General features: G+C 37.1%; 1 protein-coding gene and 1 long non-coding RNA gene across 22 annotated transcripts in view; one reads left to right on the top strand and one right to left on the bottom strand.

Annotated features, from left to right (window-relative positions):
• Positions 1-25,611, top strand: part of MAGI2 (membrane associated guanylate kinase, WW and PDZ domain containing 2) — a 1,718,964-nt gene that overhangs the window by 1,555,314 nt on the left and 138,039 nt on the right. For all 21 annotated transcript variants that reach the window (XM_007504040.3, XM_007504032.3, XM_056800855.1 and 18 more), the window contains 3 exons: positions 442-616; positions 10,785-11,025; positions 12,781-12,924. In XM_007504040.3, coding sequence (XP_007504102.1) covers positions 442-616; positions 10,785-11,025; positions 12,781-12,924 — 560 coding nt within the window. The remainder of the gene's footprint in view (positions 1-441; positions 617-10,784; positions 11,026-12,780; positions 12,925-25,611) is intronic.
• Positions 13,273-17,338, bottom strand: LOC103104939 (uncharacterized). Its single transcript, XR_472881.3, has 2 exons — positions 17,152-17,338; positions 13,273-13,371 (listed from the first exon to the last, which is right to left on the bottom strand). It is a non-coding gene; the product is annotated as an uncharacterized LOC103104939 (long non-coding RNA).

The raw sequence follows: 25,611 nt of genomic DNA on the forward strand, positions 1-25,611 counted from the left end.
TCCAGCATCCTTAACTAAACTTTAAAATGGAAATAGGGTTTGCCACTCCTGCCCAAATGCCAATGGCTGAGACCTCATCCCCATTATGGGTCATCTGACCTGAACTAAAATATGTTACTCCAAATCATTTTTTAAATTGTCAGTGCTCTTAGTTTGTCTTTTTTTTTTAAACATATCATAAAAGACTTTTTGCCATTTATCCTGATGGAATGTAAATGATACTCATGTCAGCTAGAGTTTCTAATTCCAGGGAACAGAGAATGGAAAAAGGCTGACACTCCCTGTTTTAGACATCTGACTAGGAAACCAAAATAACCCAAGCCAGGAGACAAAAAAAAAATCCCCAAGATTGCCTTAACAGAAAATGATCTTCATTATCTCCCTCAGTCTTGTTTTCACATGCTGATGTGACTGTATTTTCCTCTGGCTTTGGTTCTGCAGAGCTGAACAGCCCAGCATCTGCCCCCAGTTCTGAGAAACAGAGTCCTATGGCCCAGCAGCACAGTCCCACAGCTCAGCAGAGTCCATTGGCCCAGCCAAGTCCTGTGGCACCCAACAGCCCAGTCACTCAGCCTCCTCCTCCCCAGCCCCTCCAGCTACAAGGACATGAGAACAGGTAAGCATCGCAGAGTTTCCTTGCTTCCAGGTGGCAGCGGAAAAGAAAGATGAGACAAATTTTGCTAAACTAGGGATTTACAAGTTACAAGATTTGGGTCATTTCCGGTATCTTCCACTAAGAGCTATATTTATCTCCATTGAATTTTTTAACTTCTTGCTCTTATTATTTGTAAAAGCACAGCTCGCTCAGCTTTGGATTCTCAGTGGTCCAGGCTCCTCATTTGTTAGAATGAAAATAGCCATGTCTGCACCTGCTTCATAGAAATCTTGTGATGGAGAAACTTATTTTAAACCCATCCCGGTTTCTTGTGAGATGTGAGACACTGTGTCTACCTTTCACAGGAGCACATCGGACACTGCAAAGCAGCCAGGTCCAAGGCAACCTTTTTTCAACCTTTCCACTCCTTGGACACACTGATGCCATCTAGGGACTCCTTGGAATAAGGTTTTTAAATACATAAAAATTATCTATATGATAACAAAGGAAACCAGTGATATGGAAATAAAGTGAATGACTTTTTTTTTTTTAAGTTCATGGAGCCTAGCTTATAAACCCTTGGCCAAGGGCAATGTTTCCTAAGTGGAATGCTCCAAAACCTCCACTTTATTTTTTTCACTTTGTGCTTAGTTGTTCTTTAGTCTTTTCAGTCATGTCTGACTCCTCATGACACCATTTGGAGTTTCCTTGGCAAAGATATTGGAGTGGTTTGCCACTAAATTCTCTAACTGTAAAAATTAAATTAGTTTCTAGTAATAAAAGTATTATATTTTAAGAGGTTTATTAAAGATTGTTAGAAATCAAGGATACAAAATAATAAACCACCACATCTTACTCACTACATCTTGCCATGTCCGAGTAGAGGAAGAGAGAGAGCCCGAAGTAGATGTTACAGCCAGTTTAAATACAAATTGTGATCTTGCCCAGGTGGGGACTCAGGTGAGATTATAGGGAATTCTGAGAAATAACAAGGACTTCTGGGGATTGGAGTCTGGGGTTCAAATCTCCATTTTACATAACTCACTTTATAAATGAGGAAACTGAATCAACAGAATCAACTTGCCCGCCATTACACAGCCTGTAAGTGTCTGACCCTAAATCGGAACTCAGAAAGATGAGTCTTCCTGACTCCAGACCTGGATCTTGATTCACTGCAATACCCAGCATCCTCTGCTTCTGGATAACTCTAAATTGGAAGGCAGCAAAGATGATCAATGATATGCCTGAATTTATCACCTCTGAGAACAACCCAGTCATGATTTGCAGACATACAAAATGTATCTAGCTGAATTTCTTGGCCTATAAATGAGAGGCTGGAGCCCTTGAACCTTCCATCAAATCCTATGGGCTTTGTAGCTACTTGTGCCATGCTCCAGAAGCACTGGTTAGTCCTTAATTAGGGCATATGCTTTCAATCAAATAATCAAAGCAATAGTTGTCACAAAATAAGTGCTTAATAATTTTAATACATTAATTAAGCATCCTGCCATACTAAATCAGCAAGCATTTATTAAGCTAGAAATTCTGCTGGGTGATGGAAATTCAAAGACAAAGATAAAACAGACCTTGCCCTCAAGGAGCTTGCATTCTATCAAAAGAAATAGCATGTACACTAGAATTATATGTAAACATGTGTGTGTACAAATTTATATATATATAAAGGGAGCATAAGACAATATCCAAGGAAAAGGGAAAGTCACTTCTGAAATCAGGAAGAGTTTCATGTAAAATCAGGAAGAGTGTTCCTCCACATCGAGGAGGAACAGCAAGAAAGTCAATCAAAATATTTCTTTGCAAAAAAGGAAGTTCTTCTTTGAGTGTGAAAAAGGTAAAAGAGGTCACTCTCAGTAGTCTAGAAGCAGAAATCTGGGTGGTGGAAGCATCAGACTAATGAGAATAATGGTGGTCTTATGCAATAGATTGAGGGGTTTAAATTAGATAGTCAGCCTTGTTTGATCCTAGAAAAGGTTGCCAGGGCAATGTGGAAACACATCTCTCTTTGAGCTCCTTGGGAAAAAAAGGAGAGACATTGAATGACAGTCCCTCATCCTATGCACAGTGTAAATAATGGTAATGTGGCTTGTGCTACCCATTGCTTAGAAAGAAAACTTGGGAGGAAGGGTGTGTGTGCCACCTTAAGTTCTAAGGAAAGAGTGATAGCTAAACCTGTGGGCTTTAGAGCATTATTCTATACCCTCCATATAATTAGAAGAAGTGGGTAGGATTTGAGAATAATGTAGATTTTTAAAGGCATTTAAATGGGTTTTTTTCTCCTTTTCACTAAAGGCAAGAAATGGTAAGCTCTAGGAACATATAAAACCTTCAATGATATTTTCCATAATTATAATATTTTCCGAACACCTGCCTTCCATCACTGCCTCCCATATTGAGGATGTTAGAGTGAGAACCTCTTTTCATGATGAGAATTCGCTTGCACTGTTGCAAAGCAAATATTATTCCTCTACCCCAGGTGTTTTTCCAGGTGTTTTATTTTACTCTGATTCCTCCAGTTGACTTCACAGAAAGCAAATGTCTATCAGCCTTAGCTATTTATATGATCTGTTGGGAGGAAGAGGAGAATTCAAAGCCTGGATAGGAAAGTTCAGCCTGTAGAACAAATAATAGATAAGAGTTGAACAAAAGTGTTAAGTACTGTGTTAGTTGCTAGAAATACAAAGAAATCTTTTAAGAAAAATTTGCCTACTCTCCAGGAGCTTACATTCTAATGGGAGAGCAGAGGGCAATTTATAAGGAAATATGTACAATCCATTCTCCATTCAACCACTGAGGGGGTCTGTTCAAGTCACCTCCTCCCTCCTTGTCAGTAAATTCAGCAGCTTCTTTTGCTTCCAAGAGCAACTAACAAAAGTCTCTTCAGACCTACCTTCCACCAGCCTTCTAGCCTTCTTCCACCTTTACTCACCACACTGGCGTCCTGGCTGTCCCAAGATGCTTCATTTCTCTTTCTGGGCATTTTCTCCAGCTGTCCCCCATGCCTAGAATATTCTGATTTCTCTACCCTAATCACTGACATCCCTTGCATCCAACTAAAATCCTACCTTCCATAGGAAGCCTCCCTTAACCCCTCTTTTCCAGAGCTTTTCCTCTTTTAAATATTTCCTATTCATCCTGTATATAGTTTGCTTTCATATGTATTTGTTTGCATGTTCTCTCTTTGTACTCTTCTTGAGAGCAGAATTGTTTTTGCCTCTTTATGTGTCTCCAGCCCTTAGCACACTGCCTAGCTCATACATAGTAGGTTCTTTTTTTTTTAACCCTTAGAATCAATACTATGTATTGGTTCAAAGAGAGAACGATGGTAAGAGATAGACATTGGGGATCAAGTTCCTTATCCAGAAAGTGTCTAATGTCATATTTGAACCCGGCACCTCCCATCTCTAGGCTTGGCACTCTATCTATTGAGCCACCTGACTGCCCCTCAAAATAGGTTCTTTTATAAATGTTTATTGAAGTATTAAAATACCAGCTACATCAAGATGCATATAGAGTAGATGGAAAGTTGGTCATCTTAAAAGGGGAAACTGAGTAATGGTGATAATGGGGGAAAATATAGAGTGGGATCCATAAAGGTAGGAGGAAGACCCAGATGTCTGTTTTTTTTTCCTTTTTTAAAATATTTATTCATTTATTTTAAAGTATTTTCCCATGGTTACATGATTCATGTTCTCTACTTCCCTTCTTCCTTGTCCCCACTCCTAGATCTAACGAGCAATTCCTTGTGTTATACATGCATTATCACTTGATAGCTATTACCATATCATTCATTTTTGTAATAAAATTACCTTTTAAAACTAAAATCCTAAATCATATATCCACATAAACAAGTGACAAATCATGTTTTTCTTCATTTCTACTCCCACAGTTCTTTCTCTTGTTGTGAATAGCATTCTTCCTCTTACATCCCTAAGGATTGTCCTGGATCATTGTGTTACTATTAGTTGCAAAGTTGATTACATTTTATCATCTCAAAGTGTTTCAGTTTCTGTGTACAATGTTATCCTGGTTCTGCTTATTTCACTCCACATCAGTTCATGGAGGTCTTCCCAGTTTTTATAGAAATCAAGCAGTTCATCATTCCTTATAGCAAAATAGTATTTCATCATATCATATACCACAATTTGTTTAGCCATTCTCCAATTGAAGGACATCCCCTCATTTTCCATTTTTTTTTTTTGCCATCACAAAGAGCACAGCCACAAATATTTTTACAAACTTTTTTTTATTATCTCTTTGGTGTATAAACCCAGCAGTGGTATGGCTAGATCAAATGGCAAGCATTCTTTTAAAGCTCTTTGTGCCTAATTCCAAATTGCCTTCCAGAATGGTTGGATCAATTCACAACTCCACCAGCAATGCATTAGTGTCCCAATTTTGCCACATCCCCTCCAGCATTTATTATTTTCCTTTACTGTCATATTGGCCAATCTTCTAGGTGTGAGGTGGTACCTCAGAGTTGTCAACCTCCATTCAGGAAGATGGTTGGTTGTGGCCAGTGTCCCCACCTGGTACAATCTCCTAATAGTCTATTCAATTTTTTTTTGTTTATTTTAAAACAAAACATTTCCTATATACTAGGATTAACAGAGATGCTTTATTTTTATCACATGTGTGTATATACCAGCTTAATAATTTAAGCCTTCATAGCTTAAAACAACACTAAAACCTTTAGAACATTTGTAAATACTTATGTATATGTGGTGATATATTTATACATAAATATACATCTCGATAATTGGATGGAAGGATGAATGGATAGATGAATAGGCAGATGGATAGGTGAATCTCACCTTTTCTTGGCCCTGATTTATTGACTCCAAGCATTACTGGGATTTTAATTGAGAATTGGCCTCACTATTACTGGTAACTGGCATCCTAAAACCTTGCCGATATCCAGACGACTCTTGGATTCAGGACAACTTTTATCCACATGAAAAGGTGGCCCTTCCCTCACTGTTGGATCCTCACCAGCAACTGCAGTGGCATTTTTTCAAGCATCCAAGAAAAAAAAAAAACTTCTGCCTTTTTTTCTGGGTCATTCTGAAGGATTTTCTAAATCAGGTTAGATTCTGTTTCAACAAGCATGCATTGTGACTTTCAATCAATGCATGTGCACATGGTCTGCTGCCCTTTCGGCAAATTAAACCAAGTGTACCCTTAGAATGGAATTCAACAAAATGGTATTACTCAACCACTTGCAAGGGCATTATCTGTTTTGTGGGTTGGCATCCTCCCAGGTATTTCCCTTCTTCCCACACCATCCAGTTAGTATATATTCAAAAAATGAAAAATAATCTTGATGTTGTGAAAAAACAAACTTTATCTAGGGAAATAAATCTGCTGGGAAAAATAAATCAAACCATTATATAATGTACTTTAAAGCCAAATAGAATTCATTTCAAAGCCTCATTTTCCAGCCTTTTGTATTAGCTATGACACTCTCCCTCCATGAGCATAGGCAATTGGTAGTTTACTTTGTTTCTGTTGGTTATACCTAAAAGAGATAATGTAATATAGCAGATGGGGCACTGAAATTGGAGTCAGGAAGACCTGGGTTCAAATGCTGCCTCAAACACTAGCTGTGTGACCCCAGGCAAATCAAAACTTCTTTCATCCTCTGAAAAATGGACAGGGTGTCAGACTCAGCAGCCTTTAAGGTCACCTCCAGCTCTGAATCTGTGATCCTAGGATAAACTATTAAAAGAGACTGGAGGTTGACTTTCTAAATAAACAATACATTCTGTGGGGTATTATGTGAGATAGGTTGCCTTTCCTCCCTAAACTTCAGTTTCCTTGACTGTAAGATGAGACACTTCAACTAGTCAGTCTCTAACTCCCTTCCAGCTCCAACTTCATGATCTTCTTATCTCAAACTTTAAGACTCTTTCGCAAAGATATATGTAGTTATATGCACATACATGTTGTACTATGGGCATACAATTTTTAAAAATGTCTTTTAAGCACTGAAAGCAAAAATTCCCTGTGACATTGTTATCTCCCTTGGCCCCTGTATCATCCATTTGCAAGATAGAAGATTATCAGTTAATACAATGTATTATGGAATGAGAAGGATCAGTCAATTAAACAACAAGCATTTGATTAAGTCCCTACTGCTGAACTTGGGTTGAACTTCTAATTCTCATTATTACTAGCTATGAAATTATAAGTAAGTGATTTAGCCTCAGTTTCTTCCATGTCAGGAATGCATGCCCTCCTCACCTACACCTCCTGACTCTCAGACCTTTATTAGCCCTGGAACCTTTTACAGGATATTTTAACACCTTTCTGCCTTGTTTTCCTCATCTATAAAATGGGCATAATAATAGCACCTAATTTCAAGGGGTTTCATAAGGTTAAAAGTTGAGACAGTATTTTTATTTATGTTTTTTAAACCTTTATCTTTTGTCCTGGAATCAGCACTAAGCATTGGTTTCAAGTGGGGTTAGCCAGCTGGGGTTAAGTGATAAAGAAGTATCTGAGGTCACATTTGAACCCAGGACCTCCCTTCTCTGGGCTTGGCTCTCTATCCATTGATCCATCCAGCTGCCTCAAAATTCAAGATAGTATTTTTAAAGTGTTTTGTAAACCTTAAAGCACCAGGTAAAAGTCATCCATTAAGTTATTCTTAGTTCAAGCTACTATCGTTCAATCTCCCCTCTACTTCAATTCAAAGCTCTCATACAGAAAGCCATCCCTGGCTAGGGGGAAAAAAAATCCCTCTTAAATGTATTTTGTATTGTCTAAATATTTTGTATTTACTTATCTTTGTACCTATTGTGTCCCCTCACTCCCACACCACCAGTGCTGGTCAGGAAGACCCAAGTTCAGATCTTGCTTCAGACACTTACTAATTGTGTGACCCAGGGTCAGTCATTTACCCTGACTCAGCCTGGGTTTCCTCACCTATAAAACAGGGCTAAAAATAAAACCTACCTCATAGGGTTATTGTGAGGACATTATGAGGTAAGCTACATAAAGCTCTCTTCCAACGTTAATGAGCTATATAAATTCTAGCTCTTACGATTATTTAATAAGCCCCTTAAAGCCAGAGCCCATTTAATTCCTGTCTTTGCATTGCATGTAGCAGATTTAAAAAAAAATGTTTATTGATCTAAATGGAAACTGTTAAATGTCAAGCCTTTTTGCCATGCCTCTGGACTCAGTTGGACCAAGAGAATAAAAGCGATTTCACAAAAATAAAATATGAGCAATGGAATTACCATTTTACAGGGTAACTTAAAACCATATAACATCGAAACTGTCAAGAAGACTCTTTCTCAAGAGAAATTTGACACACACCAACAAATGACAGCCAGTTAAATTCCAAGAGTTGAATTCAGGCATTTGCATAACTAAGCATCTTACTCAAAGAGTATTTAAATAATTCTCTTCTCATTGTGCAGGCTCCCAGTAGGTGCCTGGACAGCTTGCTGGGACTCAAAGCAGAGTTTAAATTATGCAACTCACAAAAGGCATTTCTTGCCTCTGTTAGGGTTAAATACCAAAATGGGATCTGTTGAGAAGAGCTAATTTTAAATAATTGTGCATTACAAATACCTTTCAGAGGGACTCAAACAGAGCCATCCACATCTGTTGAGGGCAATTTCAGTGGATATTCCCACCAAATATTGGTTTTTTAGTAAATTAGCATAGATCAGTCTCGGTGAGTTAATAAAACTGAGAAGGCACCCTCTGGCCTAAAAGAAGAAAATCCTGACATGTTTTCCGTTTTGCAACAAATCCCAATTTTTTCTTAGAACTTAATATTTTCTTCCTCCTTGTCTCTGTATCAATATTAGAAATTTAGCTTTTGTTGAGATTATTAAATCCTCATTATACACAATTTTTTTCCTTTTTCTTCCTTTCTCGGTGGCATCAGATGACAGCTCTCTGTACTTAAATCTCTGGGTGACTTATTGTGGATTGTTGCCATGGCAATAAGCAGTGAGCTAGAGAGAGAAGCACACTATATATTCATGGTCACAATATGAGAAAAAGCTCCTTTTTCGTGGTCCTACAATGGTTGGTACCAGGTAGTTCTACTTTGGGGGAAATTAGAAGCTCCCAGTATCTGACATCCTGGCTTCGCAAACCAAAGCAACAGAAAACTTTTGAGTCTTTTGTACACTTGTTTGGGTTTGGGTTTTTTCTTTGCTTTTGCATTTTTGAGATGGTGCCTAAAATACAGATATATACCCAGATAATGAGAGGCTCCCACATTCTAAAGGAAGTGAAATCAGTGAATTAATACTCTTATTCCTCCTTTTTATCATATACTCATCTTTTAAAGCCATTAGCTTTTGTCTTATATCCATTCTAAGACAAGAAGAGCAGCAAGGGCCAGGCAATGGGAGTTAAGTGATTTATCCAGGGTCACACAGCTAGGAAGTATCTCAAGCCAGATTTTAACCGAGGATCTAAATACCTGGCTCTCTTTGTCTACTGAGCCCTGTAGCTGCCCCCCATATACTCGTAACAACATCTTATTTGACATGTACTCAAAAACACAATTCATAGAATAGTTGTAAAAAATGAAAATCATGTAGGAGAGCATAAAGTCTTTGAGAGCAGGGATCATTACTTTTTCCCCCAAAGCCTTACAATTAGTTCTCAAGAAATGGTTTGGTTTGGTTCTTCATTGAATGATATTAAGGAAGAACTGAGGCTATGGAAGGAGGAAAGAGGAACAAGAACGAGACCAATGATTTCACTGGGACAGAGCACTCCTGGAGGTAGAAATCCTCTTTCCCAATTCAAGCTGGCGTCTCATCTGCAAATTATAGTCTTGGACTCTATAGTCTAAGACTTAGAGAAGTCTAGAATAGTGATGTCAAATGCAAATAGATATGTATAAGAATACTAAGTAATCCCAAAAGGCCACATAATGTCTTGATCTTAAAATGTCATGTTCCCTAAGTTTTATGCAATTTTTATTTATTTTGTCAAATATTTCCCAATTACTTTTTTCCCCACTACAGTTTAATCTGACTCAACCTCTATAGTTTTAGACACCTCTAATCTAGAGATTAAGTGACTTCCCCATGGTCTCAGCCAGGATGAAGCAGAGGTAGGATTCGAACCTGTATTTGTCTGGTTCCAAGGCTTTCTCTTTTCCCATTATTCTACCTTATGTTGTGTCCTGCTTCAGACAATAGAAGGTAAGCAGAAAGGAGACACGTATCCTTCCAAATGACAATACAGCATGGCTTAACTATAATAATACATTAATGGCATTATTGGCAGAACAGTGCCATGTGGGACAATATGAAGTGAGATGATGCCTACAGCAAGATCACCTGTGAAGCTGACCTTCTCATGCCTTAGCTACAACCCTGAGAGGATTTCCTCTACTTCCATTTAGCCTCTTTTTTAGATATATAATAAAATATATAGTTACATTTAATTTAAGATACCTGTAGATTCCCTAGGAAATGTCAGATAAAATATATAGTGATCTGTGAGTTTTTTTTTAAACCAATTATCATTTAGTCATGGTGATATCCTTGGCATTTTATACATTTTAATAAAAATTGTAGTATCATTATGAGGACAACTAAGGTTGCCCAATGGTCAGAGTGCTGTGCCTGGGGGTCAAGAAGACCCATCTTCCTGGGTTCAAATCCAGACATTTATTAACTCTGTGACCCTCAGCAAGTCACTTAACCTTCTCTGACTCAGTGCCTAGTCTTTAAAATAAGCTGGAGAAGGAACTGGCCAACAATTCTGATATCTTTGCCAAGAAAACCCCAAATGCAGTCACAAAGAGTGGAGGGCTGCTAAACAGACAACAAAGGGTCATTATGGACGGACAGTCAGCTATTATCTTTGTTCAGATCGTGCTGTCATTTTGACTTTGAAAACTGAAAGCCTTGGGTGAAAATGTATATGACGTCTGCTAACTACAAAATATGCTGCTTATTTTAATTTGGGGGGGAATTGAGAGCTTCCAGATGAGAAAACCCTCTCTTCCACTGTAAGTTGGCACCTGCGCTGTGACTTAAGCATTTTAGTGAATTGCCCAGAGCACTATTTTATTGATTCTATAATCCTGAAATGGCTAGGAAAGCCTTACATTCTTTTATGATTATGTTCAAATTCCATGCCATTCTCTCCCCTAAGATGCAACTAATCAAGGCTCTGATGTATTTAGTTATAGGTCAGAAGTAAAAGCGAGGCAAGACGTGAAACCAGACATCCGACAGCCTCCATTCACAGACTACAGGCAGCCGGCCACAGACTACAGACAGCCCCCACTGGACTACAGGCATCCCCCAGGAGTGGACTATCAGCAACCTCCATCCTTGGACTATAGGCAGCCACCTCTGTTAGATTATAGGCAACATTCTCCAGATACGAGGCAATATCCTCTATCAGATTACAGGCAGCCCCAGGTAATGTACACCTAGTAATCACTTGATAAATACTTAATTGAATTGGATTTAAATGAATAAAGAAAAACAAGTCATTATTTCTATCATTCTGGGCTTCAGTTTATCCACCTATAAAATAAGAGGATTAGACTAAGAGAGCTCTAAGCAACCTCCAGGATCTGAAGTTTTATGATTTCATTATTAGAAATAAATTAGAGATACTGGGCTCAAGGTGCAGAATGAAATATACTTTCTTAGACATAGTATGAGAAATTGTTTTGCTTAACTATATGTATTTGTTATAAGATATTTGGAGTTTCCTGTGATTTTGTTGTTGTTGTTGTTGTTCCAGTGAAGATAGGGTTGTGGAAATGAGAAGCTGGCAGGCAATGGGTTCCCTGCTCCATACCCCCCCCCCAAAAAAAAGAGGGTGATGGAAGCACTTAAAAATGCAGAAAAGGTAACAGGACAGCTTTGAAAGTAACCTGCCAGAGTTACATACTTAAAAATAAAATCAAGCAAGATTTAAGAGAAATTCATGGTTTTGTGGACAATATCCTTCTCTGTATTCAGAGATTTTCATTTTATTTAATGTTTAAGTTCAGAATTTTAAAAAATGTAAATGTTAGAATCCATTTTCCCTACTCTCTAAAGCTCAGTATATAGAAAAAGGAAATTTATGACATTATCAAAATTAGAAACAGAAGGATTATTCATTGCCCTATTTTAGATTACTTTTTGTTGTTCTCAATTTATATACCTTTTCTGTAGCCTCTTTAAATTAGCTAAATTATTTTAAGAATACTAATTATGGTTTTCTATCAGCAAGGACAGTATTCTAGGGGTACACCCTGTGTCCTGTTGGCCTTTACTGTGTGATACTACAAGGTTGGAAACAGGGGAGAAATGGATTAAACTAATCCCTGCTAGTGCACCAGCTAATTCTTAGCTTCCATAATACCTTAACCCAGTTAAAATGCATTTAACTGAGCCCTCAGGGCAGATGATGTAAATTTTTGGCAAAGCAAGAATATAGGAATTCCAGACAAAGCCATTTTCTATGTATACAAAACTGCAATTTTTATAAATATTTATACCTTGGAGATGTGGAGATGGGATGGGGTAGGGGAGAAAAGGACCTTCAGTTGCCTCTTCACTAGGAGCTAATTTAAGCATGTCTTTATTTAGATCAGATTACATTTTTGTCATCTCTGTGGAACCTTACCTTTATCCTAAAAATAAAATTTCTAAAGAAAAAATCAATAAAAAGCAGCTTTATAAAAGGAACTTGCCTGTTACATGGAAGATCAATTATATTTTGTGCTTCGGTTTGATATTCTGTAATCCATGGAAACAGAAAGCTCAAGCAAAGCTCCATTAATTCTCTTTTTACTAATCACTAACCCCTATAATTTTTTAAAATGAGCATATACCTCAACACATTTACAGTGATATGTGGCAGCTGCTAAATCTGTGAACTCGAGTCAAAAGATCATATCAATGGGAACTATGTGTAATAATAACATGTTTACAAGTGAACTGACTCATACTAGAATTAAGGCAGCTAAACTATAGTTCTTTAAAGGACCCAAACAAATATATTTGAATGGACCCAGTCTTTGAAGTTTTGATTTGCATTTTTTTCCCAAAATTAGATGGTATCTCTTTGAACCTATTTGCCATCTAGTGTCAATTAACTGTATTAGCAAAAGAAAGTCACTGTGTCAGAAATCTCTGAGAGCCAAAGATCACCTATTCCATTTTCTGTCCCACCAGGACTTTGATTATTTTACAGTAGACATGGAGAAGGGAGCCAAAGGGTTTGGATTCAGTATCCGTGGAGGAAGAGAATACAAAATGGATCTGTATGTGTTGAGGTTGGCAGAAGATGGGCCAGCAATAAGGAATGGAAGAATGAGAGTAAGTAAGAACTCTTTCCAGAGAATTACTGTGTATATTCAAATTGCTCAACTATATGCAAATAAAGCTGCAGTACCTTAACAAGTAAGAAGTTCCAGTAATCAGGAGATTTTACTAATACCTTGGAACTTTCTTTGTCATCACTCGGTTATCTTTACTTATACCATTAGTTGAATCAGACAAGTCAATTCCATTGCAAACTTTATTATAATTTTACTTTGGCATAAAATTTTCATCCTACTTTTATTTTCTTTGCCTTATGAATTAAAAAAAAAACATGCGTTATATTAATCGATACAACTTGGTCCTTTGAGGTATTCTTAAATTTCAGATCTAGATTTAGGGAAATTCTAGGTAGGAATTACATTTTATTGAATAGCAAACTCTCCCATTTCTTTTCATATACCTTCCTCAGTTTTGTTTGTTGTCTTAAAAGAGCAAATTAACCTAAAAGGACAAAAGAAAAACATTTCAGAAACAGCTTGAAGTGGAAAAGAGGTACATAATTGCTTTTTCGTGGTTGGGTAATTCAGTTGTCATTTAACATTGTCTCATTTGACTTTTTTTTTTTGGCTGACATTAATCAAAAGGTTCTTCACTTACTTGAAAATAATATCACATATTTTCATAGAACTGCAAATACTATGATGTGTTTTTCTTGAAATAACCCTCTAAGATTATGTACATATTTTTCCCATTCTGGTTTTGATTTGTTATTGGTCAGTCATGTTTGACCCTTCATGACTCTATATGAAGTTTTCTTGGCAAAAATACTGGAGTGCTCTACCATTTCCTTCTCCAGCTCATTTTATAGATAAGAAACTGAGGCAAACAGGGTTAAGTGACTTTCCTCAGGTCACACAGCTATTAAGAGTCTGAGAACAAATATGAACTCAGCAAGAAGAGTCTTCCTGACTTCAGAGCCAAAACTCTATCACTAAGTCACCTAGCTGACCCATTCCCATTTTTCCTGTGAAGTAACAGAAGCTGAGAAATAAAGCACATTGTCCAAGGCTGCAGAGATCACATGGCAGAACTAAGTTTTAAATACAGACGTTCTGCCTCCAAGAGAAATATACTTTCTCCCAAATCACACTGCCATTCTCCATTGGTGACAAATTCATGATGGAATTTCTTTAATATAGGCAAACGATCTCTGGGTTTCAGTTGCCTCTTGTCAAATGAGGGAAATAGTTCACTCTGAGATCCCTTCCCATCTTAGACAGTCTATATTTCTGTGCTTTACAGACCCTTCAAGTCTTCTGCTTACAAGGGATACCTTTAAATACTTGAAAATTATTCTAAGTGTATGGTTGTGTGTACCTGTTGGAGTACCTGCCTCAGGGCATATCACCAAATACCACTATTGAACTTGGCCAACAGTAATCTGAAATGACCTTTCCTTGATGAAGCCATTCTGGTTCTTTGAATGAATATCTAGAAAGGAAAGCAGTGATACATTCTTTTTTTTTTTTAGGGTTGATAAAATACTCTTTACAACCGAACAATATGAACTAGAATCTTGCCAAAATATACAAGTCAAGTTCACTGACTTGAAGTTGACAGAATCAACCATGCCTCATTTTAAATTTTGTTTAACTTTATCTCTCTGCAATGATATGGCAGCTCTCTCTCTCTCTCTCTCTCTCTCTCTCTCTCTCTCTCTCTCTCTCTCTCTCTCTCTCTCTCTTTCTCCATCTATCTCTCTTTCTCTCTCTCTCTCTCCCTATCTCTCTCTCTCTCTCTGTCTCTCTGTCTCTCTCTCTCTCTTTCTTTCTCTCTCTCTTTTTCATGATCTGTCTAAAAATCTTTAGCAATGACTCCACAGTGACATGTGTTCATTGTTTTAGTTCTCTGGATGTGGTGCATCAGGAACTAGGTTCAAATCTTGTTTCTGACACCTATAGAACCATCATTTCATATTCCTGGACCCGATCGCTAAAATGGAAAAACTAAGCCAGATGATGTCTGAAATCCCTTTCAACTCTAGGTCTGTGTTGTAGTTGTTGTAATTATTGTCCAGTTGTTCAGTTATCCCTTCTCTTTGTGACCCCAAGAATTGTCTCTCAAGTTCATGTTTGTGGTTGCCATGGCACTATCCATCCATTTCATCCTCATCATTCTCCTTCCCATTTTGCCTTCAATCTTTTCAATGCATCCTGGCCAAAGTACTTTAGCTTCAGGTTCAGTATTTGGCCTTTCGATGAATAGTCTGAATAAATTTCTTTAAATATTCACTGATTTGATATCCTTGTTGTCCAAGGGACTCAGAAGTCTTCTCCAGCACCACAATTCAGAACTGAGAGTCTTGCAGCGCTCAGTTTCCCTTATGGTCCAATTCTCCCACCATGCATTGCTACTGGATAAGCCATAACTTTGGCTCTGTGAATTGGTAAAGGGCATGGCAAGATCTCTGCTTTCTGGGGTAGAGGGATATTTGATACAGATCCCCAGCAGGCCTTCTACTGTACTTTTCTTGAAGAATTGTATTTTGGGTGGTTCTGTAGTGTTGGCCAGTATTAGTATAAATAAGCATCATTTTCTTTCTTACAAGTATTTTCATGTCCAAGAAGGAATTACTATGGAACATATGAACATACTATGGGTCAGTTGACTACAATATACCTGACACTTAATTTTCAGAAAAAGAATATCCACACAACATAATTAAGGGAAGGGGAATGCCCTCAGATATTTCATGGATCAATTTTTATAAGATAATTTTAGAGTTCTGAGTTGATGTTGTTGTTAAGGGACTTTTAATTCATTAATTCAAATGAGTAATCCTTTATTAAATATCTACTGTCTTGGGCACTGTGTTAGGCACAGAGGACACAAAGGGACAAAGGAATCCTATATTCTACTGGGAAAAACAACATATGGCACACACCTAAATATAAATACAAAAACAAAAGTAATTATGAATAATGGTCAGCTAGGTGGCTCAGTGCATACAGTGCTAGGCCTGGAGTTTGGAAGACAAGTTCAAACTAGGTCTCAAGACATTTACTAGCTGTAAGACCCACTTAACCCTGTCTGCCTCAGTTTCTTCATCTATAAAGTGAGCTGAAGAAGCAAAAGCAAAACCACTCCATTATCCATGCCAAGAAAACCCCACATGGGAGCACAAGGATCTGGGCATGACTAAAAAAACAGACAGCAACAAAAAGATATAAATAATTTCTGGGGCAGATCAAAAGAGGTTTCCTGTAGAAGGTGACATCTAAACTGATCTTTGGAGGAAGCTAGAAATTCTTTGGGGAAGATCTCAGAAAGTGAGGCAGCAGCAATAGACTGTGCACAGGTCTAGAGTTGGGTCATGGGATAGCATGTAAAGGAAATAGCAAATGGGTCATTATGGCTGAAATGTTCAGTGTATTAACATATTATTTCACTACTCAACTATCTTTTCCAACTAATTTGTCTTTTTTTTTAAACCACTGAAGCAAGTCAAATGCAAATATGTAGCCTTAAATATGACTCCTAAAGATAGCTAAATGTTATATATGTTTCAGATAAAGGCAAAAGGGGAAACACTAAGGAGAATAGATTATATTTATTATTAATCAAGGTCCCGTTTCCCCTTGAATTGTCATTTGATTCTTTGAACTAAGCTCTTCTGACTTTATTAGAGTGAACAAAAACTCTATTCTGAAATCCCCAAGAATAATTAAATTATAACTCAAAGCAGTAAGCCACTTTAAAGTGTACCAAGCACTCTCCTAACCACAAACCTATGAGGTCAATAATACACTTATTCATATTTCTATTTCATTATTCGGGAAACTAAATTCCAAAGAGGTTAAATGATTTCCCCAGTCATAAAGCTAGGAAGTGTCAAAGCAAGGATTCCAGGTCAGTCTTTCTTAGTGCCTGGAACATGGTAGGTGCTTAATAAATGTATGTGGAACTGAATTGGATTTTTTAATTACTTTTTAAATAAGTTTCTTAATTGTTTTTTTTCCCAGATTACATTTTGGTACAATTTCCTATCATTTTTTTCTGATGTTTTATGATTTATTTTCTCCTTTCCCAGAACTGAATTCTTCTATAACACATCATAGGGACCCAGTATGAATCAACATTATCTACATATCAATTAATTAATTATTATATAATTAATAATCCATTCAAAAATTATTAAGTTACTATTTCATAATAGAATTATAAACAGAAACCTAATTAATTAATAATAATAATAATAAAAATAATTTTTATCCCACTTACAGATTTTTGGCCTGTAGCCATGAGAGAGACAGCTTAGCTATGAAATATATGTAGATAGATTCAGTTGTCATCGTGAATATGTACTTAGTTTGGAATGAGTCATTACCATCCATAGCCATAACCACGGGAGAGAAAGTAAGAAAAGGAGGTTACTCAAAGGAAAAGCATGAGAACTGCTTACCTTGAATTAACCTTCATACCAAAATTAGAAGAGACACCACCACTCGCTGACCTCACAAAGGTGTTATCCTCCCTGCAGTGACTCAGAACTGATGCTTCCCTGGTCTCTCCCACTGACCTACACTGGTGCTCTCCATTTGGCCATTTGCTTCTCTCTGGTTTTGCCTCGGAAGCCTAACTTACTTTATGTGCTCCTTACTTCCCTCCTTACTGCCTATGTCTGCTTCTTCTTGCCACCAAACATCCAGCTCAATAACCTCATCCCGACTCCCTATTAACTCTTTTGAGGCATTGCTGACTCTGGGTCATTACAGAAATGAACTCTATCATGGCGGTTCAGCAGAAAGGGCAAAGTCAATTCCCATCACTTAGAGACTACAGCTGTTAGGCAAGTCTCCTTTTGGTGCTACGGGCACCTAGGAATAATGATGGTTAACTTCCTCCCCCAGGGACTCACTCCTGGGTCCTTTGTTTGACTCTATGAAAGAATACCCATTCAAGTAGTGAGAATTATTGGATTTCTGTAATACTGTCTTAGGTATGATACTTAATATGCCTCAACCCCGTTTGAGAAACTTATAGGCAGGGGACCAGAAAATAGCATCACTTCCCTTCTGTCATTGGGGGATGGGGGGGAGATTATTCCTTTTGAACCTCAAAATCTAGATATAATAGAGAGAAAATAACTTATTCATTGGTAGGTCAGTGCAATAAATCTAAAATAAACAAGGCACTAAGACCCCTGCGTCATAGATACCAAGAGGAGGGAATAATAAAAACCAATCATTAAATTCAAGAGACACAATTTGAAGACCAGAAAATACCAAGTTTGTTGGTTTTTTTCTTAATCCTGTATTGACTAGAAAAGGAAGCAAAAGGCACTTTCGAAATTGGGCAAGGGAGTAGAAAATGGGAGGCTGAATTAGAGGAGCTACTTCAAGAAACTTCAAAGAAGTGAAAGGGAATTTGCATTTAATAAATTCACTTGGGATAAGTGGCATGAACCAGTTATCATAAACTGAGGTCAACTTCATTTAACAAGATATTCAGTAGTTTAGTGGTTAAGGGACTGGGTTGATAGAAAGCTTTAAGTTCAAATCCTACTTTAGGCATTTATTTCTGGAAGTGGTCAAATGAAGAGCACCAGTTCACACAGAGGTAGTTTTTCATTTGTATTGCTATTCCTAAAAGGAGGAAAACAGCTTCCAGAAGAAATGGTCACAATGTGCAACTTAGCATACAGTGGAGGGGAGAGAAGAGGGCTAATCCATTGTTGGTAGAAGGCTAGAGCCTCTCAGGGCTCAAAGATTATTACAGTGTTTTAAGCAAACAGTCAGTATGATACAAATGGCTCACTTCCCTCTTAACTATAGGTTCAGTAAAGTGAGAGTATTTTCTTTATTTTATTTTTTTTTATCAAGAAAATTTTTTCATGGTTACGTGATTCATATTCTTTCTCTCCCCTTCCCCCCTCCTGTAGCCAATGCTCAGTTCCACTTGGTTTTTACATGTGTCATTGATCAAGATCCATTTCCATATTAATGATATTTGAACTAGGGTGATCATTTAGGGTCTACATCCCCAACATATTCCCATCGATCCATGTGATCAAGGAGTTGTTTTTCTTCTGTGTTTCTACTCCCATAGTTCTTTCTCTGAGAGCATTTTTTAAATTGTCTTATAAGGAATAAAAAAAACATGGCCACCTAATTGCAGCAATGCAATAAGATGCTTTAAAGAGGAGGAAATATGATAGTCTCTGAGATTATTAGCTTTAAAATACTTGTCTACTGAAGGACTGGGCATACCAGTCTTATTAACTTCATGTTCTTGTTGTGCAGTCATTTTTCAATTGTGTCTTATTTTTTGTGACCCCATTTGGAGTTTTCTTGGCAAAGACACTGAAATTATTTCCTTCCCCAGCTCATTTTACAAATTGAGGAAACTGAGGTGAACAGGGTTAAGTGACTTGCCCAAAATGGCACAGGTAGTAAGTATCTGAGGTTGAATTTTAACTCAGGTCTTCCTGACTCTAGACCTGACACTACTACTCTAAGACCTTGGTCAAATCACCAAACCTTTGTGGACATCATCTGAGAAATAAAGTTGTTGGACTCAATCGCCTCTTCCAGCTCTAAATCTCTGATGTTATAATTTTATAAGAGATGAAATATAGAACTCTCTTATCATTCCCCCGACCTGAAATAAATTCTGACTTTTTAAATCATAAAAAGAAAGAATTAAAAACCAAAATAGAACCTTTGGGGCAAAAGATATGGGTAAATGAAAATTCATAATCATGATTCTAAATGAAAAGATTTGTAATTTCAGTAGGTTGAGAAAACTATTACAATTAGACTATTAGAGAATATTAATGCATTTGTTCTCATGGAAATGAAGATAATCTAATGGCAAAATTTGCCCCCATCATGACCTCTGGCATCATTACCTCTCCTAGTGGTCAACCATTTCAAGGATGTACCTGTTATCACTTTAGAACTGTAAAATCATATAATCTCAGATTTGGAAGCAAATTTAAAAGTCATCTAGTCCAGTAAATGTATGAACAGGATCCCTTTTCTAACATCTAAGCCTCTATTTAAAGACCTTGACCTAGAGGAAGGAATCTCACTAGCTCCAATTATGAACTGCTTGAATTGTTAGGAAGTTTTTGTATTTGTTTGTTTTTAGAGTCAATTTAAATATACTTCGGATCCTTTAATTTCTACTCATTCATTCTTCCTTTGGATACTTCCCTCTGGGAACAAACTAAATAAGTTTAATATCCTTTCCATGCAAAATCCCTTCAAATGCTTAAAGTCAGCTATCATATTCCCTTTTCTAAATCTTCTCATCTTCAGGCTAAACATGTCTAGTTCTTCCAACTTTTCATCATGTGACATGGTATCAGGTCTTCTCATTGTGTTTTGGACTTAAAATTTCTAATCGATGTTCTTTTGTAAAATGTGCTATCCCTATCTGAAAACAATTATTTCCAATGTAAATAGACCAGAGGAATTAAAAGAGGGATTATAACTCCCTTCCTCTTAAATGCTATGTTCCTGTTCATGCAGTTCAGGGTAATTTTTTTTAATATATCCTATTACAGTGTTTGTCACCATGCTATCACACCTCACTAAGCTCCTCGTTTCTTTTTCACATGAATAGTTGCTAGCTGCCTCTTACCCATTCTGTAGTTAGGCAGTGCATCTTTTTAATCATAAATTGTAGGACTTCATGTTTATTTATTCCCTATTAGATTTTACCTTATTAGATAGATGTGGTCCTTTTGACTTTTTTCCATCTCATTATTCATCCAATCTACTCCACACTCTTCTGAATTCCCCTTACACAATCCTTCCCAATTCTTTCCCACCTAAATCCCCTCTTTCTCTTCTTATTTCTGCTCTCCTGGGTGCTGCTGGAATCTACTGATTTTGTCCAATATAACTTTATGCTTCATAGTTTTAACGAGACCTTCATTGTTGCCTTGGCCCATCCTTTGATCCCTTACTCAATTGTCTGTCATATTCTTTGTCTCACCTATTTTAAAACCTCCTTTTCTTTCCTCAAAACCCCATCACCAACCTAGAGATCTCATCTACTGCTATAGCTTCAGCAGTCAACTCTATGTGAATAGGTCCCAAATCTTTTTCTCTGGCTCTGAACTTTCTTTCATGTTATAGACTCACAGTTTTATTCTGCCTCCTGAATATCTCCATTTTAATCTCCCAACAGTTCCTCACAGTGAAATCTAAAACTAAACTCATCATCTTCCCTCTGAAACCTGACTCTCACTTCCTTATCTTCATCAGTGGCACCACTCTCCTGATCACCCATGACAGTAACCTTCAAGTCATCCTTACTTTTTCTCATCCTACAAGTCCAATAAGTTTTCAAGCCTTATTCTATTACTCCCATCTCTCCCAAATCAGATTCTTTTTTTTTAACATTCCCACCATCACTGCCTTTATTCATTCTTTCATTAATTCTTACTTAAACTATTGCAGTAGCCCAACAGCTGGTGTCACTTGTTCCAGTCTATTTTCACTTTCATCTAATATAATTTTGTCAGCTATCTCTTTTGGACAGCTCTGATTATGTCACTCAAAAACCTTCTTGACTTCCCACCTCCCATTGTTGAAAGTCCAATGCCCTTATCCTGATATTTAAAGTTCTATCTGGCTAGATTATATGCCATTTTAGACAAAATATTCTATTCAGTGAGCCTCACTATATCTAGAATTCTTTCCCCCCATCTCTGCCCTATGAAATCTTATCATAAGGTTCAATTCAGATGTTACCTCTATGAAGTCTTCCCTGATTCCCCTCATCCATAGCCCCCAGGAAGTAATCTCTTCCTCACTGGAACTCAGAATACTTTATTTGTACCCTTTTTGCATGTATCCCATTGTCTTTTGCACTTCATTTATGTATTTTCTCACCCTTTAAGAATAAGAACCATTTTTCTTTATTTTTTTTCCTCTCTTCCAAGACCTGGAACATAGTAAATCCTTAATAAATATAGTTTTTACAAATAAAAGACTTATGTAGTCATTAATGCTTGTAAATATAGCAAAAAGTGATGACTGCTTACCAGAGGAAATTGCAGTCATCATAGAATCATAATTTTTAAGAGCTGAAAGAGACCTTAAAGGTCTTCTAGTCTAGTGCACTTACTTTATTCTTAAGGGAAATAAAACTCAGAAAGGTTTAAAGAAAAAAAATTCACACGATATTGTGAATGACAGAACTGAAATTTGAGCCTAGGGTTCTGCAAATTCCAGTACTCTTTCTGCTCCACCAAAGAGATAAAGTTTTTTTTTGTTATTTTTTTTATCACTTATAAATAAATATAAAGTTAAAAACTCTCAGGAGTATAATCTAATTAAGAATTGAAAGTAAATAGGAAACACAGCCAGAATTGCTTCATGCAAATAATAATGAGCATACTAAGTAATTTATTGATGAAATCCAGTGAAGCAAAGAGAAGGAACGCAACAGACATTTGAAAGGAAGGAAGAATAATTGTAAATGTTTAATTAAACACCTAAAGTATGAGTCAGAAAGAATCAAACAAAAGAGAACTCAAGATTTTTCTTAATAGGTATATATCCCCCATACAATGTCTTCTCTTTTTAAAATAAAACATTTATTTTATTAATTTATATTTATTAATTAAGAGCTTCCTATGATCATATTTGGATACATGGTGATAAAGCACCTTTTCTTTCTCTTATACTCTCTTCTATCACCTTGTTAGACGGAGGAACAGATGAATGAATGAATGAATGAAAGAATAAAGGAATAAATGAATGAATAAAGCTTTAAGCACTTTTTACATAACAAAGTACCAGTCTACATGTCAGGAATACGAATAATTCCTGCTCTCAAATAGCTCATCTTCTAATGGTAGAGACAACACATAACAGAAGGTTTCAACCTCAAGACTGATAGAAAAGTCCCATGATCATTAGGGTACAATGAAAAGCAAAATAAAAATCTGTCTTCTTTAATATGATTTCACTGATAAAATTATCATTTTTGATGTTGAAATTTGACACTGCCAAGGACACTGCCAAGGACACTGCCATAGTAGCAAGGATTTTCTTTTCTGGGTCTATAATAGTGATGGCTATCCCACCTGTGGGAACTGTTCCCAGGATGCATCTGAAGGTACTGAACTGCAAGCATTACTATTCCTGTGGCTCTTGAATTCAGGATCCTAGCCTAGGCTCTCTCCATATGTCCAGATGCTAGTCTAGGTGTGGTGGTGGTTTGACTTGCCTGGCACATGCCTCCTTCTCCCTCTTCCTCGGCTTGTCTGTAATTGAGAGTTTAAAGAAAAAAATTGTACAGCAGAGCTCTGCCAAAGTACTTGCCTTTTAGCTAAAAGAAAGGAAAAGATAACTAAGATCCTCTAGCAGTTACTACATTTGGATTTTTCACCTTTCATTCTAAAGAAGAGAACGATGCCTTGAAATACTTGATAGCAGATACACCTCAGAAATACAGTTTAGAAAAGTCATTGCAAACCAGCTGGTTTGTAACTTCCTCTCTGTACTTGAATCATTCAAGAAATATCATTTTCATAGTCTTCATCACCTGAAATTCTTCATCTGCTTATGTAAATTGTGATATAAAATCTAAAACTCTGAATAACAAATTTTAAATAAAGAGAATGTCTGTACCCTATGAAACAGACTGGAGAAATCCCTACTTTGTCAATGGCTAATGCCATCTTCCATGGGACTATGGCAGAATGTCTGGCCAATAAATATGAGGTCCAAGAAGGCCCTACCCTACAGAGGGCTTATTAAACATATCAGAATGACTGTGCAATTAGTGTACAAAAAGGCTCTGAATATGATCTGCCTTTGCATTTGTTTATAATCTCTAGTTTGGGTGCCACGATGATAAAGTCTAACATTCAACCCAGGGAGGACAATTTCCAGAATTCCCTTGTTATTTTCACCTTAAATACCACCTTCTGTGGGAAGCCTGCCCTGAATACTCTCCCTACACTTGTAAGTGCCCTCTACCCAGCTGAGATGATTTTATTATGTATATATTTATATCTATATTTATTTTTTTATAATTTTCATAATTATTACACATTTTATAAATAAAATACACATCCATACACTCATATTCTCTTACCCGGTAGAATATAAGTTACTTGAGGGCAAAGACTTTCATTTTTGCCACTGTATATCCTCAGCACAGTACCGGCACTTTATAAGGCTTGTTGATTGAAGAAACTAAGGAACACCAATAATTGCAGAACTTGCAAGAAAAAGGTTAAATATAAACCTTCAGAGTGAAGTCTACCTACCCTCTGAACTCAACATTTACCGAGTTTCTCGGTGCCCAGGGCTCCTCTGAGGATCCCCTTTTCATCACATTCATTTTCAAGCTACTAATGTTATTCAGCTTTATTGTTCACCTATCTGATATCACCACCATTTCCTTCCTTACTCTATCAACACTCAAAAACTATCTTAAAGGCTTCCCAAATAATGAAGAGAGAGAATGCTAGAGTGAATTGAACACTGACTCTTGAGTCAGAGAAACTAAATACAAATTCTACATCTGATGCTCATTAGCTGTGGGATCTCGGACAATCAATCCATTCGTATTCATTAAGTATGAGGTCATGCTACAAATCACTTCACTTCCCTGTACCTCAGTTTCCTTTTTTCTCTGTACCCCAGTTTCCCTTTTCCCTGTACCTATTTCCTTTTTTCCCTGTATCTCAGTTTCCTTTCTTCTCTGTACCCCAGGTTCCTTTTATTCTCTGTACTTATTTCCTTTTTCCCTGTACCTCAGTTTCCTTTTCCCCCATATCTCAGTTTCCTTTTTTCCTTGTATTTCAGTCTCCTTCTTTATCTGTACCCCAATTTCCTTTATTCTCTGTACCTTTTTCCTTTTTTCCCTGTACCTTGTTTTCCTTTGTCTCCTGTACCTCATTTTCCTTTTTCCCCTGTACCACAATTTCCCTTTTACCTGTACCTCAGTTTCCTTTTCCCCCTGTAGCAGTTTTCTTTTTCCCCTGTATCTCAGTTTCCTTTATTCTCTGTACCCATTTCCTTTTTCCTATACCTCATTCTCCTTTTTTTCCCTATACCTCAGTTTCCTTTTTTCCCTGTACCACAATTTCCCTTTCCCTGTACCTCAATTTCCTTTTTCCCTGTACCCCGGTTTCCTTTATTCTCTGTACCCCAGTTTCCTTTTTCCCTGTACCTTAGTTTCCTTTTTCCTATACCTCAGTTTCCTCTTTTTTCTCTGTACCTCAGTTTTTGTTTTTGTTTTTTTTGTAAAATAACAGACCATTTTAGATGACCTTTGAGGTCCCTTCTTGCTTTAGCTCTAGTTCCATGATCCTAATAGTATTTTTTCCTCAACATGCTTCTCAAAATTCCTCTGCTCCTCCTATAATCTCTTCCCTCCTCTCTTTTCTCCATTGCCTATAGCACTTTGGAAATACTCAATGCCCAGGACACAGAGGCCCAGAAAGCATTTTTGTTTCTTTTTCTTGATCCATGTGTTTTGGTGCCAAATGGCAGTGGAATTAGGCAGCTGTGACTTCAAAGTATAAAGTAGCTTGACTGTCGGGCTTTTGGGCCCTGCCAGATAAGTGGTTCGGGCCAGCAGCTGAGGTCCCATTGGGAGTAGTCCCTGTCCAGACTGCCTAAATGCCTTCAAAGTCAAGAGTGGCCGCATTAGTCTCCCTCTGCAGTTTGGTGGTGTGGTTTTTGGAGACAAAATAGCAACGCTGAC

The sequence above is a fragment of the Monodelphis domestica genome, chromosome 5 (genome assembly GCF_027887165.1).
Source record: "Monodelphis domestica isolate mMonDom1 chromosome 5, mMonDom1.pri, whole genome shotgun sequence".
Lineage (NCBI taxonomy): Eukaryota > Metazoa > Chordata > Mammalia > Didelphimorphia > Didelphidae > Monodelphis > Monodelphis domestica.